The 20,971-nt window shown below is 43.7% G+C and overlaps 1 protein-coding gene across 1 annotated transcript in view; it reads left to right on the forward strand.

Annotated features, from left to right (window-relative positions):
• The first annotated feature begins 239 nt into the window (after positions 1 to 239).
• Positions 240 to 20,971, forward strand: part of LOC142765565 (indolethylamine N-methyltransferase-like) — a 333,220-nt gene continuing 312,488 nt past the window's right edge. Inside the window, exons 1-2 of the mRNA XM_075866762.1 lie at positions 240 to 322; positions 2,550 to 2,593. Of these exons, the coding sequence (XP_075722877.1) occupies positions 2,591 to 2,593 (3 nt within the window). The 5' untranslated portion in view covers positions 240 to 322; positions 2,550 to 2,590. The remainder of the gene's footprint in view (positions 323 to 2,549; positions 2,594 to 20,971) is intronic.

A 20,971-nucleotide genomic window follows, 5' to 3' on the forward strand; every position in this document is an offset into this window, starting at 1 on the left:
ATCGTGGGATCACATTGCCCGGCACAGAACAGCACACAATGTTTGCCGTTTGACTAATTGCTTCCACAAAGTGGGAAGTGTGTGTTCGGTTTGGCCAAGCAATTTTTTTCTCGCTGTATTTCAACAGCTTTTTTGCTCATCAATAGCTTACTCATTTGATGAGACTCAGGTATTCACCCCTTGCTGTCATTTCCGTGGCCATTTGAATAAGAAAAAAAATGAAGATGAAGCCAATGTTCCTCGTGATGTGGCACGCTCAAGCGCGAGATTTCCGGATTACCACTGCTGTGCTTGGCTGTACACCGTCGCCATTGCTGCTTCCGTAAGTTCATCCTTGCCTTTTTCTGTGAGCTCCTTTCGGCGCGTTGTCTTTCACTGCAGTCGTATGCCGCACTCGAGTAGGTCGATTTGTGGATTCGCTGAACGTTGGCCCGATGCCGCATGTTCGTGACCGAGTTGTAGTGCAGCCAGCTGAAAATAAAGGCAGTGCCTACGCTCCCGGCAACCGGGATAATTGCTCAAAAAAGTTTCTCCCGGCGGTCACGTCCCATTGGCTCTCTTATGCCACGTGACTAATTTCCGTGTAGAGAAGAGAGAAAAAAAAAACTGGCTGCTGTGGGACAGACTGGGCATACATAGCCTAGCGTGCGTTAGATTAGGTTAGGTTAGGCTGCGAGACAGACTGGACTGACGTGACCCAGCGTGCTTTCGGTTACGTTACGTTACGTTGGGTTACGTTGAATAGGTTAGATTAAGTTCTACCGGTTGCCGGGAGAATCATACAAAAAATTTATCCCGACAGTTAGTCCCATGAGTTATGGAAGCCAATGAGAGGTGACTGCCGGGAGAATTTTTTTTGATCAATTATCCCAGTTGCCGGTAGAATAGACACACCCGATAATAAACTAATTCCGAGAAGCAGCCCATATAGGCCGCAAATAAGTTGTTTTATGGCGCCGGCGCTCACTTCATACTTCTCAGTCGTCATGGTGGAGACTTGTGCTTCGCCTATATTGTCCAATCGCATAACTTTGGCAAAGAACGAAAATTTTACAATGGTGTACTATTGTGCGTACGCGTGTCCCGCACTGGGAGCCGTCTGTCAGTATTTACCTGCGGTAGTAGGTTCAGCATGGCGTTTCTTTGCGAAACTTGGAGGAACACGGAGAAAAATTACAACGCAAAATCTTGCAATCGAGAAGCTTCTCAATAAAATTCCTTGCTTTGGGCAATACTCAGGAACAAAAGGGCGAGAAGGGCGCACAACACACTGCGGTAACTTTCAAGAAAATGGTTTATTTTAACCGAAGCACGAATATACGTAGTGGTGCTGCTCACATGCTGCAGCCCGCTGATGTCATGCGCATAAAAGTTCTTTTTTATTATTTGGAGTTTTGAAGGAGTTGGTGGAGACAATTTTCCTATTTCAACGTTTTCTTTTTGCGTGTAACATGACAGCGTTAATGAGCTCGTTTCGGAGAAATTGCCGCGTCAACTCATGCGTGACCCAAAACTTGAGAGATTCAAATAAAATAAATGATAAAAATCCTGGGTCAGAGTGGAGACTGAAACAGGGTCGCTTCCGGGACAAGCGGGCGTTCTGTCGCGCAGCCACGCTTCTGCTTGCGAATACAGGGAAAATAACTTTCTTTGCTTGGAAAGCAGTGAAAGTAGCTTTCATGGTTTACATGCGTCCTCTATACATGCATCACAATACAACATGAGTTTCGCAAGAATAATGCATGTACGAGCATGCATTGCCATCAGTCCTCAGAAGATGCGATTATCATACAGTGACTTCATGGTCTAAAGCCAGTCACCCCCTACAAAAGGCACACGTTGCTTTAAGGGTACGTAGTGGGTGCATTGCTTGTTCGGGAAGGTTTCATGCACTAATTGCTTGAAGTGCTCACTAGAGCAGAACATCACTATCATGCTCAACCCTGAAAGGTGAAGCTCAAGGATTCTTTCGATATGGCGCGCTTACACAATCGCAAACCGAATTTCGATTGTAGCGGCTTTAATACTTGTCTGCATCGTTAGTTCATCATGATTTGTCTCCTTGGTGTTCTAAAAAAACGGGGCGCATTCACAACTCGTACAACGCATCACGAGTCAGCCGTCATTACCCATCCTTATGAGGTTGCAGGTCTCTCGTAACCTGTCTTTGAAATAGAGCTCCATCGGTCCGACGTGCTGCTTTTCGCAAGGAAGAGGAATCTGCTACATCCCCGCTTTTCCACAAACGGATTCTCATGCCTTATTTTGCGAACAGATGCGTTTTTGGGGGCTGTACTACTCAGTCTGCAAATTGAATTGAGCTATAGCCCAGGGCGAAGAAACTTCTTGCACACCAGCACGTGACGCCACTCGTTTTACGTTACATGGGATTTTGTGTATGTATACATGCACATGTATACAAATACATGTATACGGCACATGTTCATGTATACGGTACATGTTTCACATGACACCAGCATCGCAACGATGAGTTTGCTTGTCATGCCGGTGCGTCTTGTGTTTGATCATGGTCCATATATTTTATGCAGGGAGAAGCCTTTGAAATCCTCGTAAGGCCGGCTGTTCAGCAATGGTAAGTAGAACACAAATATTCCAATGCTCTCTCCGTGCTATCACTCTAAACAATTGGTCGACAAAACATTATTCTTCACTGAAGCGGTTCCTTCTCGTTTGTAATAATGCTGCTCAGTTGCCATAGGTATGAGCCCGAATACTTCCGTCTCCATAGCATGGGCACAGTACAGTCGAAACAGAGCACAGGGCGACTTAATCAGTAACACTTTTCTGAGCTATTTTCGTGAAATGAAAAAAGACGCAGATTTGTGAATTCATTCTCTCGCGTTTCTCTCTCTCTCTCTCATTTTAGTGGCTACATGTAAAATTCGCGTTAATGAAAAACACTTTCCAGAAATGCGCAGCAACATCTCCTGCTTTGGTCTATTTAAAGATTTTACCACCCTAAGTAATCAATGTGCAGGATGTCTGCTAATATGTTGAATATGTAGTCCAAACACACTGCTTAAAATGCAGTCATAGCTACCAATTAATCGAATGGCTAAACTATTTTTTTAATGCGAAGCTTTTCTTAGCGAACTTAAGTGACTTTGAGCGTATCTAGCTAGCCGCTAACGGCCTGTGCTCTCAATGGGATATATACCAAAATGGGTACGTCTTAGTACGGCTGTACGATGAACACAAGTAATTTGTCTTATTGTTTCGTACCACTGACACAAGTTGAGGCTATACACAAATTGTATTGGCACTGATACTTATAGAATCAACCTTGATGGAGAACCACACGCACAGTTGACAGACCAGCCCTCTTTGTCGTCTTCTGTGCGCAGAGTATCTGATCTTTGATACGTCACCTGTACCATTGCCACCTGGCGGCAAAAGCACTGTCTCGGTGCACTTCAATCGTGATATTCATAGGGCGGGTCACTTGGTTTGGACATTCTGACATGCCCTACATCATTGGACGTGGTTGCAGGCGGGGCTGCAAAACAAAACTACATGCTACGCTCATAGCGTGCTCATGGCCGTTTCACTAGTTGCACTTATACCAAATCAGCTGTTACGTGTCGTGAATGAACGATGAATGTAAATGACGCGTCGAAACATGAGAACCATGGCATGCGTGTCATGTAAAACATGACTACATGTCACGCTCATAACGTGCTTGCGGTTGTTTTGCTAGCTTCACACATATCGAGTTTGGTATTACGTGACGCGAAGAGACGAAGAATGTAAATGACACGTCATCACATGATATTTATGGTATGCGGGTCTTGTAAAACATGACTACATGCTACGCTCATAGCATGCGCGCGGCCGTTTTGCTAGCTCCACATTTACCAAATTTGGTATCACATGATGTGAATAGACGACGAAGGTAAATGACACGTCGAAACATGATAATCATGACATGGAGTTTGTGTACGGCATAACGTAACGCTATGCTGATTTTAAAGAGACATTGTGGTGGATCTCAGTACCGTTCACCAGTAGTCGATTCAAATCCCAGCAATGAGCACCCGTTGTTGCGTACCGGAGTGTACCCAGTCTTTTGTGGTAGCGTGGTGTAACTTGGTGTGGAGGAAACGAACGCTTACAAGATGGGAATACAAAAAACAAACAGGTTTATGACACTATTTACACTTATTTACAGCATAAAAAGGGTAGGAGTTTGACAAACCAAGAACGTGGTGGTTGAACCGTCTCATGGTTCAAAGCAACGTCCCGCACTTGGTCGCGTCGTTATAAACCCTGTCAGGCTCCTTCTCTTTGGTTGAGGAACGCCAATCACACAGAAGACGCCGTCCACAGGGCATCAGTCAGTAATACACGATCCGCCTAATAGTTATTGCACCTCTTGACGCAATGCTCTAAGAAGAGGGGAAACGGGTTCCCTCCCGGAACAATTTGGCGGTTGGGTTGATTTTTCCGTTTTTCCATGGAAGGGCAGCCAAGGAGTAGACACTTGAATCGCGGAGACACGACCTATGGGGTTGGTCTGCTTCTCGGTCTCGCCAAACAAGCCGGCCCGGAGGATTCGCTTGTAGGGACATTGGCTCACGGACCATCTTCTAATTGTTTCATCGCTCCCCGCCGCTGGACGCTGGTTCCAAGAAACCTGGGTTTATTTTATTTTATTTTATTTTCCAAATACTGCTAGCCTTTCGGCTGTTGCAGGGGTGGGACATACTAAGAATGAGAAACATCAATACATTCAATTCATGCAGCAATTGAAACATCAACACTTGAACTTGTAAATGTTACATGATATATGATTGGAAACACCGGCATTGAGGCGGAAGGAAAAACAGTGCAGTCGTAGTAAGCATACAAATGAATTGCAATAAATTAACATAGCAGACCGTGCTTACAGAAAAATATCTTTGAGCCCTTCCTCAAACTTTTCCAGGGAATCAGAATGAACCAGTGGTAATGGCAAAGCATTCCACTGAAGAATTGTTTTGGGAAAAAATGAGTTCGCATATACATTGAGACGCTGTTGTGGCACTTCGTATGTGTAATCGTTTACACTTCTTAGGTTTTTTCCGCGGCGTGGCGTTAAGTATTTTGTTGAGTTTATGTTTAATTTATTTTTTGACAATAAAAACAAGAACTTCATCCTTGCCAATTGCCGTCGTTTGGCTAAAGTGGGCAGTTGAAGAGAGCGTAGCATTTCTGTTACTGACTCAGTCGAGGAGTACTTTGAAAGAATAAACCTGGCAGCTCGCCTTTGTACTCTTTCTAGCATATTAATGAGGCCGATTTCCGAAGGATCCCACACAATGCTGGCATATTCCAATGTTCCGGGCGTGGAAGCACTGCCCGGCTACAATTCTCAGCGACAGCATGGCGCCTACAATTGACGGTCATAACAATACCAACACTTCTAGTTCGTACTTTGCGTATCATTGATTCCCACTGTACGTGGGATCTGTCAAATAATTTCCGGACGCGAACTTTTGAGGTTAACCGTCAATTCGGCAAGCGCGTCTTCTTCAAGTGTCGTCGCATTGTCGGCGTGAGCGGCGGAGGATCTTCGGTATTTCGTCGTAAAGCAACCGCACCGCCATCGATTACTGCCCTTAGTTTTCCTGACACGTAGGGGCTAGGTGACAGGCGCCGGTTGGGGGCAGTCGCCTAGTGGTGCGGCGACAAGTAGCGGCTGGGTGAGGGTGAACGAGAAGATCGTTGGTTTGTCTTCTGCGCTCCGGTGAAGTAGTCGGCAATAGTCTTTCTCCCCGCTGTCGAAGCGGCGCGTCGATGTTGAAACCACGTAGTCCCATCTGGCGGCACTGGCAGCAGCGGTATGTGTACCTGGCTTCACCGCAAAGGCTTCATAGTGGGCGGTGGTCAGAGGTGCACCAGATGTCTGTCTGCCTAGGAGCGTAGCGCTTGCCGAGAGGTGAGTTGTATGGCGTAGTTTGTGGTTGCTACGGAGCCTGGTGGCAGAATTGTGGCGGGGCATCATCCTGACCGGGGTGTAGAGAAGCATCACGGTGGACCGCAGTGGCGTAGCCTATAGATACCTCTCCACGTTGCGCTACTTCGGTGATTCCAAGCGATTGCCGAGCTTCCTCGCAGATAATGTCGGCCATCACACTCACTTGAGCCTGCAATGAAAGTAAACAGCTTGCGCAGATTATCTAGCACAATCGCTCGGATTTTCTCATTGAGGCTGTCGGTGCAGAATGCGTGGGATTCGGCGTTATTGAATAATCAGCGGTGGTTTTAATGCATTGTACACATCTCAAGCGCCTTTTCTATCATCATGGCATCGGTGAGTATACGCATGAACAGTCTTGGGTGCCTTGCGGAGAAGTCCCGCAAACATATCTTACTAGACTTCTCAAATAAGAAACCGCAGTTTCTCCTTATCTGTGGCTGGGTTGGCGTAGTGGAACTGCCTGGTCATCACTTCGATGAGGATGGTCATGTTTTCGCAGGGGAGTTGAGCGCGCGTACCCAAAATAGTAGCGGCACGTTCCTCGAGGGTGACACTCGTGAAAGGGCTCAGGAATGTCGCCTGAAAGTGATCCCAGGTTTGTAGCGGGAATTCCAGGTTCTAGAATCACATCTCCGCGGCATCCTCTAGGTAGGCTTTTTTAGGACCCAGCTGTTTTAGGAAGCGACACGGTCGTATATGTCAATCCAAGTTTCCGGGTCTTCGAATGCTGAACCACGGAAAATCGGTGGCTTCTATAGGTTTCCGGCGCACAATCGGTGCAGGCAGCACGGGGGCTGTTATTGTCACCATGTTTGAGGCCAGCGTCTTGGTTTGTCGGATATTTTTGGGCTAGAGGCCCGTGATGTGATCATAGCTCTTGTTGCCGGCGGCTTCCTGGCAGGTGGAGTTTGGTTGGCGTGTATGATTTCTTCACGTTTTGTGCTTGGCTCACGGCTGGAGGTCGGCGTTCGTTACATTGACAGGAAGCGTCTCCACCAGACGCTACGTAGTTGTGACGTTGACGAAAACACTGGTCAGTACGTCCTAGATGAAACTATTTAGTTGACGAAAATTGTGGCTGGTAAATGGACAATTGGATTACAGCAGTGCACACTGGCACGGAAGCGGCGAACAGAAAGTCAGTCATCGATCAACTGACAAGCGATGAGGCGTGTCGACATTTATACATGTGCCGTTGATTATTCCAGTGCTATCGCGAGCGGCAACAGAAGTTCCAGACAAATCTGTATTATAATCGCATTGACAGGTTGTATGATAATCTTGGTGATTCTTTAACCAATGGGATTGTTGCGCATGGCAGCACTTACACGTTGGGCGATAAGCAAACTTGTGAAGGGAACGTGGCAATATCTTTAACATTCCTGAAGTAACACCATCTGGTCATGAAGATGTGTGAAGGAGAAGATGAGCGACGTGTGCAAGTTCTTAAATATTTACTTCAACAAAATCATTCCGGTATGAAGGCTTTATCAGCCTTCTTTGTAATTATGGTGCAAATCTCTTTTCTATTCCTAATGTTACTTCAGCTAATAAATCTTGCAATTATTTTAGGGAGTTAATAATAGAGTCAATGTTTACGGCTGCTAATAGCCTTACGATTATGGAGAAGCCTAATGAGAGTTTCTTTGTTACCACTTTTGCATAGATAACGATTTGCTTCTTAATACTCTTTCGCTAGTGATACCATTCTTTTAAGCGTATAAGCGTAGCTTTAGCATTGGTGGAACACATTCGAATAACATTCTCGAATCCTGAAGGGTAGATGTTTTCAATTTTTCTAATTTCCAATTTTCCAGTTTTTTCAAAGGTAGATTTTTCCATTTTTCCTCAATAAGAAGGTATATAACAGCCTTATCTTGTCCGTACTTACGTATACGGAGCGGGAACCTGGAAGCTTACAAAGAGGGTTAAGCTTAAATTAAGGATGACTGAGTGAGCGATGGAAAGAAAGATGATGGGTGTAACCTCAAGAGACAAGAAGAGAGCACAGTGGGTCATTATCTTGTCCGTACTTACATATATGGAGCGGGAACCTGGAAGCTTACAAAGGGAGTTCAGCTTAACTTGAGGACGTCTCAGTGAGCGATGGAAAGAAAAATAACTGGAACCTCAAGAGACAAGAAGAGAACAAAGTGGGTCAGGGAACGAACCGGCTTCAAGGATACCTCCTCGCTTACTGACCCGCAGGTCGTGGGATCAAATCCCAGCTGAGGTGACCGAGTTTCCTATGGAGGCGGGAATGTTGTAGGCCCGTGTGCTCAGATTTGGGTGCACGTTAAAGAACCCCAGGCTGTCGAAATTTCCGGAGACCTCCATTATGGCGTCTCTCATAATCATATGGTGGTTTTGGGACGTTAAACCCCACATATGATCATCATAGATAAACTCAAGAAGAAATGAATATGAGCCGGGCACGTAGCGTAATGACCACCGGATAACCTCTGGTCTTTAAGAATAACCTACTAGATTCCAAGAAAATACAAGCGGGTTAGGAGAAGACAAAAAGTTATGGGGGCAGGTGAGAACAGAAAGTTTGTGGTTAAGGAGTGGCAGCAGCAAGCACATTACCAAATTGACTAGCGAAACATGGGGGATGTCTTTGTCCTGCAGTGGACGTAGACAGATTGGAAATGATGATGATGATGGTGATGATGATGAATTTTTTCAATTAGTAGGATTTGAATTGGCAAGGAACTTTTTCTGTGCAGCTTTTCAGCGTCTGTAATTTTTTTGCGTAATTCTAAATCGTGCTTGCCGATATAGCTTTTTGTTGTGGATGGATACACTACACTCTATTTTTTCTTAATTCGACGTTTCCAAGTTCAACAAAGACTCATAGCTTTAACATTATTTTCATGCTGGGCAAGAACACAAAGTTGACTGAAAATATTTTTTATATTTAGAGTTTTCTACAAAACCTTGCGCCTCATATACTAACGTCACTGATATATTTAGAATTGTCTACAAAACTTTGCGGCAAATATACTAACGTCACTGATAGAATGCTCACTTCAAATACAATTGGATTGTGATCGCTAGTTGTAGCTGTATCGCGAACAGTCCCAGACGAAATAAAAACGTTTGGGCTTGTAAATGGTAAATCAAAAATTCATCGCATTTTACTGAATAAGTTTGGCACTAAGGAGTTCTAGAAATAAGGTTATGCCTATCATTCTAATCCCACAACACATGATGGGAAATAGAGTCTCGCGTAAATATTATGCTATTTCTGAAACACCTCGGAGTCACATCAAGAACTCTTTCATCTACCATAGCTATAATAGACTGGGAAAGTTATGCGTCCATAGCAAGAGGCTGACGAGCTGTAATGCTCGCATAACTCTGAATCCTGCTCTGAACTTCTTCCAGAGCTTTTTTGCTGGAGCATCGTCTCTTTTTAGTGATTTCAATAGTTGTTACTATTGATAGTGGCACCCAGCCAGGAAAATGTATTTCAACTACCAGTACTTCAAAACCAGTTTATATTGCTTGGAGAGCTACTTTCACTTCATGACAAAATATGAATGACATGACAAAAATAAATCATCCACCACGTGAGTTTCTGTTACTCAAAAGCACAGATAATTTTTAAAGAAGTTTTGATCAGCTGACAGTCATGTTTATTGTACTATTAAAACTTCAAGACATTGTTGATAAATAAGGTGTAATAAACCTGTAGCTGCAGAGAGGATTGCACGGCAGTTTCACTGGAGCACCTTAAGGCACCCTATATATGATTATGATAGGCAGGCAACGGTAACTTCCTGATCTAAAATACTCGCCTTCGTGAAATCAGCCATATTCCTACACTCCTTCACCCTATTTTCATTTTTTGATTAGAAGAATTTTAAAACCTGCTGATAGGTGATGTGACACGCTTTAAAGGGCGAGGATTTACATCTACATCCTAATTACCTATTGAGTCTGAATCATGTAAGCAATCTTGCTTAGTTGTTTTACAAGAGAAGGCTCTGCTTCATTATTGAAGGAGGCATATGTCCGATGTTTGCCAAGCTTATTGCTTGAAGGACTTGAAGTTTGAAACCGCTTAGTTGTTTTCTCAGATACGCCAGGTAACTGTGAAGACAATATTGGATTGAGTGAACCTCGCAGAATTAGTAGAGATTTCTCTATTACAATTTGTACTGCCTTGTCCTCCTTTGCTGTAATACACTGAGAAAGTGATGCGTCCATAGCAAGAGGCTGACGAGCTGTAATGCCCGCATAAGCCCGATTCCTGCTTAGTCTCTTTTAATTGATTTCAAGAACGTGAAGTTTCTTTGATGTACCAGGGCAGTTACGACTGTCAGCGGAAGGATTTGCTTTACATAAACAACATGACTGATTTTGAGACAGGAACTATGAAGCACTATGGCTGGCCCTGCATATGCAACATCGAGTGTCCGAACGACAAACATTAGCGTTATGCCGGAAATGCCAGAGTTCAGCGCATTGTAGCGAACGGGGAGCTACAGCTTCCGCCTTATTCATAAGTGGCCATGCCTTGAGCTCAGAAGGACGAGCCGTCCCAGCAATTGTGGCAGCCACAGTTTTAGTAGCAATTTTCTGATTGCTTACTTCTCTTGCACAGCGGTACACAGAAATTACTTCTGATGGACCAAAAAATGCCCCAGAATTTTGCTGGATTTGGACTTACAACTACTCCTCGAACCAAACATTTGCAACAAGCTTAATGAGGTGAATAAAACAGCTCACCGGATGTGAGCAAAAAGTAGAACACTTTGGTATATCATTAATACAAGCCTGGTTTGGTTAGCACCATATGATGTCCTGCATCTAAACTGACGAACATCAGTTATGAGTAGGGAATGAGGAGTGATTGCATGAACTTCTGTTTGGATTGCCTTTAGATCCTTCATGCCGATCAACCCAACATTGGTCGGAGCAAAGCGACATGGGCGCTACAGGTTCCAGCGCAGAAAAATGATTACAAATGTAGATCCTAAGGGATAAGAGAGCCCGGAAAAGACAATTAAGAAGTGAAGTCACACCTAATAATGTAACCAAATCAGTTACAGAACAATAAATAGATCTAATAAAGATGACCGCTGGCTACTTGACCACAACCCTGAAGATTGTCGCCACCTAAGCAGGCCGAAGTACGCAGGCATCTGGTACGAGCACTTCAGCTGTAACAGCTGACAGGGTTTACCAGATTCAACCAGAAGAAGAGATGCCGAATTATTCCACTTTTCCAACAGACAAATTCTTTACTACGGAGACGACGCCACTTTGCAAGGCATTCGACGCCCGCTTCTCCTCATCTCGCATTGTTATTGCGTGCGATAAACATGCGATGTCGCTGCATTTTGTAAGTTTCCGATTGCGCCAGCTAAAGCACCCTAAAAACTGTGGAGGGTATTGCAAGAGTAAAAAGGTCAAGTTAGCCTTCAAAGTGTTCTTCTACTCTCGCAAAACTTCAGATAAAGCGAAATTCATTTCCACTCTATATGAAATGAAAGCGTGAAACAACACTCTGTTCTTTCGCTTTTTGCGAGAGTGAAATGCCCTTATAGTTTTCATGCATGAGAGAGTAAAACGCGAATATATTCCTGCCTTTGATTACTTTGAGATACGTTGGCACATCGCGAATGATTGTAGCTACCTAATAAGCACACATATATGAAGTAAAACGCACAGTATATGTTTGTTGATGCGTTAGAGACAACAAAACAACAGCGGTTCCAGCGCGCGCCAGTGAATTTAAGTGCACTGGAAGGCACTTGGAACTCTTAATATCCGCCTTTTTAGCTTCGGATATGTGTTGAGAAATAAGCGAATACTATCTAATTCAATCTGCCACGATCAAAACTCGGCGCAAATGGCTATGACATTCTCCTTGAAATATATGTTTTTCGCTACAATCGTCGCACACGGGCGATGGTGTATTAAGCCTAACGTACGGTACGGCTACAGTAAACTAAAATGACTTTAGTCGTAGAAGGTGAACGAGAATGACCAAAAATAATTGCAAGAGGGTGAAAAAAAATGAATTGTTTAGTGTACACTTCAGCAGCGAGATGTTTCGTACGCAGAAATGACAAACTTTTACCGATTGAGACAGTGCAAATGACATTCATATAATTGATTGCGCTAATATTATTTTTCTACTTTAAAAAAGTAGCAAATTGACGTTCTGATCTAACGAAGCAGGAAACACAGTAAACACAATCGATACAGTCCGGCTGGTATTGAAAAGCGCGGACACACTCACATCAATGCATTTAAACAAACAAATATAGACATTCCATCAACATTGCCTAGTACATTAAGAAAGAAACAGCTTTCAGCCGTCTGTCAGTGTGGTGTAGTGCTTAGCGTGGCAAGCTAGCCATTTGTAGTGCGTCTAGAGGTTGAAGATTTCAGTCCCACTCAGTCATGTTTGATTTTTTTTACATTTTCTTACCTTTTATTGCGTAGTGTTCATATTTAGCTGTCCGTCAAAAAAAAAAATCCCAACTTCAGCTCAAGCTCTCCATTTTTTTTTTGTGAGGTGCACTTATGCTCTCTTCGGTGGGGTCGTGCAACTCTGCTCCGGGCAGCGCTATGTTACTTTGTTGAGGGGGAGTACTTTCACCCATTCGGGGGATCACTGTACTCTGCCTCAACAAGAGGTGATTTACTCTGGAAAAGAGGCTGAAATATAGGGCAAGAAAGTACTAAAAAAATGCCCAGCACTTTCTTAGTTTTGAGAGTGAATAACAAAAAAGCAGCCGACAAACTCGAATTCCTGGTACGCTCAATTTAGGCACCCACATCGTACACGTGTTTTATGAAGACACAAGTGTCGAATAGATAGTTAGCAGTAGAAATTTTATTATACTACAGGCAAGTAGGGCGAAGGTGAGTGGGTTTTTTAGTTCAAAGCCCCTTTGGCTTTTGCGACTCGCTGGGCCTGATCAAGCACAGGAACTTGTAACTCTGAATCCTTGCTAGAAACCCACTTCTCGAATGGGTTTCTACTGCTTCTCGAATGGGTTTCCCCATAAAAATTGCTTTAACTTTGGGTGGCCTAAGTCAACGCTTTCACTTTATGTTGGCGAGAGATGGCTGCACCCAACCGCACGGCCACGTGTACGGCCATAATGCTGAGTGGATTTTGTTGAAAATTAATACAATGGAGTATGTGCACATTTTAGTTCCTAGCTGGCGCCAGTCCCTTGCCCGCCCGATGCAAAGCTTGGGGTGTGGTGGGCGGAGTTTTCACTCTTCTTTTCTTTGTGGCTCCAGTAAGGTGAAGATACTTAGAGAGTCGTTATTGGTATTAGGATACTAATTACGCGAGCAATAGCGCCTGCCCTTTGATTGCCCCCTAGTCCAGTGTGCGCTGGACACCAAATGACAGCGTGATATTGTTCAGTGTGTATTCTTAGGATTTTAGCAGTAATTTGTGATAACTCCTGTCTGGTATTGACAGCGTGCTGACTGCGACTGTGGGATAACAAGGGCGTCCTGGGTGTTGTATTCAGCGCCTCGTATGGCGAATGCTACAGCTGGCGACTCTGCAGTGCTGAGGCAGTTTGTACCGCTGCATTTATTTTACTGTATTGATTTGTCACTTTTTTCACTAGAACAGTGTATTTGCTTTGCCTATTTTGCACACGTCTGTGCAAAACATGTACTTCACGTCTGTGTTGTATATGTTTGATGGTGTCCGAGCTGCCTTTTTGCAGCTCTGGTTCTGGCCTCTCGTCTACCCTTATGATGTTTGACACTCAAGCTTATTTAAGAATGGAGAAGGCATTATGTCTTTTTGGACCTCATAGGGTAGAAGTACCTGTTATCCGCAATATTGCGGTCTAAGGGGGTACCCTAGCTCTTCTTAGTAAGGCTCTGCCTAGCTCTCTTAAGCCTTGCCCCCTGAGCGAAAATAACCGACGTCGCGTGCTCTTCAAATGAGCTTAAGAAGCACGGGTCTTCAAGTTAGTTTTCAAGTTGGTCGCAGAGATTTTTCACTGAGTCCACGTCAGCTTATCAGCGTTCATACCCAAACACAGTCACCGGGTTCATATTCGACGAAGCTTCGTCGAAGATATCAACGGCCGCTGTCGGTCATCTGCTGATTCTCGATGCGCAGGTGGGTAATTTTTTGGGCTTCTTCGGCGTGCTGAAGGTAGAAAGTCACGTAGATGTTTTCTTCGACGCTGACGTTAGGTAACATGGCGTCAAGCGTAGTGGCTCAGCTCCTTCCATACACCAACTTGTACGGCGTCATTTGCGTCGTTTCTCGCACGGCAGTGTTGTATGTGAAGGTAACGTAGGGCGGGGGGGGGGGAGTGGTTTTTAGAATTGAAAAAGAAAAGAAAAGTGAACCCCACAATGGCCTGCAGCTAAGTGCGACATCTCAACAGTGGTTAACAGGTGAAGGGGAATGGGGGGGGGGGTTAATAGACTTGAGTGGAGAGAAGAAAGATGAAGAAGAGAGTGAGCGAAGAGATCGAAAAGGAAGGGGAGGCACACAGATCATCTACCAAAATCACGGGGCGTGAATTCTCTAAATTCGCTCACGCAGTCCACTTCCATCAGAAAATTCGAGCAGCGCTAAAAACGCACGCTTGATATGCGCGCGGCCACTGTTCGGGAACAAGAGGTGCTCAGTTGTTGTCCGAGGCAAGCCGAGAGCTCCGTACGTTGCGAGCATCATCCGTCTGCTTAACGAAAGTTTTTCAGGTAATGTTTTTGCTGGCCACGCAACGGTGAGGCAATCCCGAGCCATCGGCGGCAATGACAATGCTTTACACCTAGGTGCGATACAGGGTATACTATTGGGAAACAGGTGAGCAGCCGTCACTTTTCGCTGCACTCAAAGATGAAGCACAGAGAGAGGTTTGGGAACAGAATCTACATCGAAAAGGTGAGACCTTGAACGAAAGCTTCTCTGTATGTGAGCTACACTCCGAGTCTTCATGTGAGCTCGGAGACTACGTGCACGTTATAAGGGAGCTTTAGAATAGCACCCCGTGAGCCCTGGCGGTGCGGTTGCTGCCACAGCGCATGCGTCGTAACGTGAGTCGGCGTTCGCGTTCACGGATCGCACGCTGCAAATCTGAAATTGCGTGCGGTGATCGCGGCCTGCATGTGGCCCGCAAGCGCTGATTTCGAGGCTACGGTGTCGCTGCCATCGTGCGTTGTTGTTTGCAGCAGGGAAAACGCTATTCTAAAGCTCATACGGCGCCCGCAACGCCCGCAGTGCTTGCAAACGGTATTCTAAAACTCCCTTCGCGTACGACGTAGGAGACTAGAACTTCGCGTACCACGTAAGAGACCAGAGCTGACGCTGGACGCCGTGCCAATGTTACTGCATAACGCTCCTAGCTACTTATTGAAGAAAGCGCCGCATCCAAGACCTCCGAGAAAGAGGAATAACTCGGCGATTGAATCCACCATCTCCAAGAAAACTGCGGCACCATGTGTTGACTTGAGGCCACTGATTCAGCTTCACAGATGAACCTTCCTGCTGACTACGAATCCGAGGTGGCGAACACTACAGGGACTGCCGCTTCACTGAAACGCTTACTGACGCTTTGTTTACCTTCAATTTAAATGAGCTCGATCGCACCACAGCTCGCGTCAAAGAGAGTGGTAATTTACGTGCTGCCACGACTTAATTTTTTCGTGAATGAAATCAACCAGACTCGAGAGGCAAAACGAACAAAAAAAATGCATGCGGAACTCAGTCGGTGTACATAAAGGTGCCACCGTGATGAAGTGATCGTGAACTGATAATTCCACGGAGTGGCAAAGAACTTGATCGGTGTTACTGCTGATTGATATGTGGGGTTTAACGTCCCAAAACCACTACATGATTATGAGAGACGCCGTAGTGGAGGGCTCCAGAAATGTAGACCACCTGGGGTTCTTTAACGTGCACCCAAATCTGAGTACACGGGTCTGCACCATTTCCGCCTCCATCGGAAATGCAGCCGCCGCAGCCGGGATACGGTGTTACTGCTCACTGCAGTATGTGCGCTCGTAAATAAAGGGTTTCTTCTTCCGGTATTGCAGTGGTTCCAAGTGTTGTTTCCTTTTGACTGTACAGTGCAATATCCCGGCTACAGCAGCAGTATTTCTGCGGGCGCGTAATCATTTAGGAACCAAGATTGTCGAAAATTTTCCCAAGTCTTCAGCTACGGCGTGCTTCTCAATCAAATGGCAGTTTTGTCACCTTAGCCACACAATTACAATTGCATGATGGAACTATCGACAAGAACGGGTTTGCTCGCGTAACGAAGAACGTCGAAGCTGTCATAGTGTGCAGACTACGACTCGATATAGGAGTACTATAACAAGAAACTTTCCGGTTTATTTAGAGATGCTCTTTCGATACTTCGATCTTCCTAATTCTTTATTAGTTCGCCAACCGAGCTTTTCAAACTGCAGGCTGTTTCCCCAGCGATGTCGGCTTCGCTGTCGTTTGTTTATACCTGCATTCGGATCGTGCTTTGCAGCTTGGACATTTTATTTCATTTCAGTTTGATTCAGCATTTTCTTCACAGAGTTGCGGAAAGAAAACGCAAGGACAAGAGCAAAAAGCTGCTATGTTAGGAGCTTGACGATGCTCCTACCCCTTTTCACTTGGCATTACAAATCCGCAGAGCACAACCAAAAAAAAAAAAACAATTTGACGCCGATTTTCAAAACTTGAAGAAGTAAGGAAATAAAAAGAACAGGCATCAAAATTACATTAGTTTTAGGTTTACATAAAATGAGCAAACCACAAAGAGACAAAAACAACAAATAAAACAAGAAAACAGCGTACGGTCAGTCATGAAACAATGCACATATTGCTAAACGGCTAAGAAAATACAACAAAATGATTGTTAGACGTTTGCAACACTGGGTATGCGAAAAGCACAAGTTTTGATGTACAAGGGAAACACTGACGAGTGAAATGTTACACGTTTTACTCGTAAAAAAAAGCAACAAAAAATGGCATAGAAAGCAAACGTCATAGGATGCCGTGTTACACACGAGCACTATTATAGGGTGTTTTTTACATATACTATTTTAGCCAAACAATTAGAAGAAGCTTAAATACACGCCGCCATTCTAGACGAGAAACTTCTCAAGTGTTCTTTATGTAAAAAAAGTCTCGATGTTTTTATTTTCATGTTAAAACAAGCAGGAATACGGTGTTCAAGTTTTCTCAAACCATGATTAGTTCGCGAATAAGGAACGAACCTGGAAGGCCTTTTCCGAATGTCATAATGGGATTGTGTACTTTTTCTGCGGTTACACAGTTTAAAAAAACAAGCGTTGTTTGACACCAAGCATCATGATAAGGTTAAAGCTGTGTATTTGATCGATCGGTAAAATGTTATATTCTCTGAATAAATCACTTGTATGTGCGTCGTATGGTACGTTTGCAATAAGACGATTTGCTTTTTTCTGCAGTACAAATATTTTGTTCCGAATTTCTTTAGATGTATCTGCCCACACTAGACAACAATTGTTTGTGAGATGAAAACAACGTACTTTAGAGTAAAGGTTTATTGTTTGCTGGAAGCATCTGTTAAATATCAGAGAGTGTACCGCGCGTCCTAGCTATACTTTTATTTACTTTATTAACGCGTTCACCCAATTAGGGTTTTGATTAAAAATTACTCTTAATGATGAAACTTCTTTGACAACCTCAATCTTTTTGGCCCTAGGCGTATATCCAAATCACGACACTTAGCCTTCTCAACCGGTTCGGATATTTATTTATTTATTTATTTATTTATTTATTTATTTATTTATTTAGAGTACCTACCGCGCCCGCGAGGGGCATTAGTGTAGGGGGGAGATAACGACTTCGAAATGCAGAAAGGCGACAGTCCATTAACACTGAGTTGAACATAAAAGAAATACAGATACATAATAAAGCATCCAATGGTGACACGTAACAAACATTGACGTGTGTGAAGGTACAGCAGCAAGAAAAAATAGATATATAAAATGCATACGCACACACACACATATATACATATATATATATACATATATATACACACACAGATAAAAGCAGGCGAAAAAAAAAAGCTGAAGCGTAGATCGGTAGAGAGATGAAACGAAAGTGTAGGCAACTTTAATGTGTGCTCAGGTTACGATAAAATATGATGTTCCAGCGCAGTGGCGAAAGTTTCGCTGGACGCGGCTACAATTTCATGAGGTAGTTTGTTCCATTGCCTAATTGATCGCGGAAAAAATGAATATTTAGAAAGGTTAATTCTGGTAGCGAACTCGCGAACTTTAAGGGGGTGATCAGTACGAGAAGTTATATACGTAGGCTCCGATATGTAGTTTTCTTTGTGAATACCCGTTAAACCATGGAATATTTTGTGAAACAGAGATAAACGTAGGAATTTGCGCGTGTCTTCAAAAAGAGGCCATCCTAAAGTACTCCTGATTTCGAAAGATCTTTTAGAAAAGTTGTAATCACCCGTGACGAAACGGGCCGCTCTCAGCTGCACGCGTTCTAGAGCGTCGATGTTCACCTTAGTAAAAGGGTCCCACGTGCTGCACGCGTATTCCGAAAGTGGACGTACATTCGACATATACAGGATTTCTTTCAGGCTGGCCGGTGCTTGTTTAAAGTTACGTCTTAAGAAGTTTATTGTGTTGCTGGCCTTTGTTACGATGTAATTTATGTGGGCATTCCAAGTCAAATTGCTGGAAAAAATGACTCCTAAGTACTTGTATTCTGTTACAAGGGACAGCTGTGTTGTATTCATGACATAGCTTGCCATCAGCGGGTGTCTTTTGTTTGTGAATCTTAAGAGGTTGCATTTGGACAGGTTGAGTGTCATGTTCCAAGTCGAACACCAAGACATGATTTTGTTCAGATCTTTCTGTAGCAGTTGACTATCTGATTCACTTGAAATTTCACGGTAAATACAGCAATCATCTGCATATAACTTCACACGGCAAGACAAGTGTTCAGTAAGGTCATTGATAAATATAAGACAAAGCAGGGGCCCTAAGACGGACCACTGTGGCACTCCAAATAATACAGAGACATCAGAAGAGCGGACACCATGAAGTATCACGCGTTGGTTTCTATCTAACAGGTACGCTTCCAACCACTTCAGGAGGGTGTTCGGCAAGTTGAGGTAGGACAACTTTAGTAGTAACAGGGTGTGAGATACGGTATCAAAATGCAGTCAATTTGCAAATCTGAGTTAATAAATGCTGCGATGTCATGGCAAAATTCTACAAGCTGAGTGTCGCAAGAAAAGCCAGCCCTGAAGCCATGTTGCGTTGGAATAATGAAGCTATTTTCTTGAAGGTGTGCCATTAAATTTGTATAAACAACATGTTCTAATGTTTTACAAGCAACGCTTGTGAGTGAAATTGGCCTGTAGTTGCACGTTCTTGTTTTTGAACCACTTTTGTGAATTGAAATAACATTTGCAGTTTTCCAGTCCGAAGGTAGAGCACCAACTTGAAGAGATATCTTAAATAACAGTATTAAGAAAGGGGTGACAGACAATGCACAGTTATTTAGGACAAAATTTGAAATAAAGTCAGGACCGGTAGCCGAGTGGATGTTTATCTTCCGTAGTAAAAATGCGATACCATCTTCAGACAGCTCAATTTCCCTCATCTGAGTAAGCTCTCTGACGTCATGTGATTTCAAAAGTGCGGCTTTTGAGCATGAAAACACGGAGTGAAAATAAGCATTGAAGGCCTCTGCTTTTGCCAAAATATCTGCGTCGTAGGCTTTTTCATCTATGACGTCAGGGATAGCGTCACCAGAGTTCTTTTTGCTTTTGACATATTTCCACATTTCTTTTGGATTAGTTTTCACTTTGTGTCCTAGAGTGAAAAGAAACTTTTTATGTGCATTGCGCATCAATCTTGCTATTGTTTTGCTCATTACCTTCATCTTTGCGAACAATGTAGGATTCGGCGATTGGCAGTGCTTACGAAAGGCTCTATTTTTCCTGTTTAACATCGTATGAATCTCTTTAGTAATCTATGGTTTATCGTTTCGACGCTGGGAAGTAATGACATGCGAGGGAATGAAGGTTTGTGTCAAGGACAGTATTTTAGTCTTAAAAAGATCCCACAATGCATTTATGTCTAGAGACGAACATTGAGCCCTAAACTCTGGCAAAAAATTGTCTAGTTCACATGATATTGTTGCGTAATCGCCTCTTTCATAAAAGGAGACCTTGCGAGGGTGCGCAGAACGACAATTTTTGGTAGCACAGGACATCTCAGCGACGACAACATCATGCTCACTAATACCAGGAATCAAGGTAATCGAAGACACGAGATCAAGCACATTGCAAAAAAATAAATCGAGTACATTTGCACTACTAGCCATAATTCGCGTTGGTTTTTGCACAAACTGTAGTAACGAATGGGAATTTATCATTTCGCGGAAGGTCGTGTACAGGAAGGATGAATTGACTAACACTGGTGTAAGCTGCTGCCATATTACATCTGAAAATTAAAATCACCTGCCAAAACAATATATGTAGTTTGTAGTGTCAGCAGCACATTGCTCAAATTGAAAAGGAGCTGAGGGGCTCTCGTGCTCGGTGACCTGTAGAAGGAAACGAATGCCACAGACGAGCCGTTGTTCAAGAGTTTTTTGCAGCAAACAATTTCGGTTGAGCCAGCTTCAACGTCAACGAGGAAGCTAGATATAGTATTGTGAATCAAAATGAAAACACCTCCCCCATGCGCGTTTCTGTCCTTCCTGTACACTGTGTAGCAGGTTGGAAAGATTTCATTGTCATTTATTGTGTCGTCTAACCAAGATTCAGAACCAAGTACTACATGTGGCTTTGTCGTTTCAATGAGGGCGGCGAGTTCTATAATTTTATTTTTTACGCTACGACAATTTACCACAATACACACGATGTCTTCCGGGCTGGATGGTTGTCTAGAAGTTACGAGGGCCTTTTTTCAGTTGCTATGTCTTGGTTTTAGTCACGCTGTCTGTTTCAGCATTATAGA

This window comes from Rhipicephalus microplus, chromosome 1 (assembly GCF_043290135.1).
Source record: "Rhipicephalus microplus isolate Deutch F79 chromosome 1, USDA_Rmic, whole genome shotgun sequence".
NCBI lineage: Eukaryota > Metazoa > Arthropoda > Arachnida > Ixodida > Ixodidae > Rhipicephalus > Rhipicephalus microplus.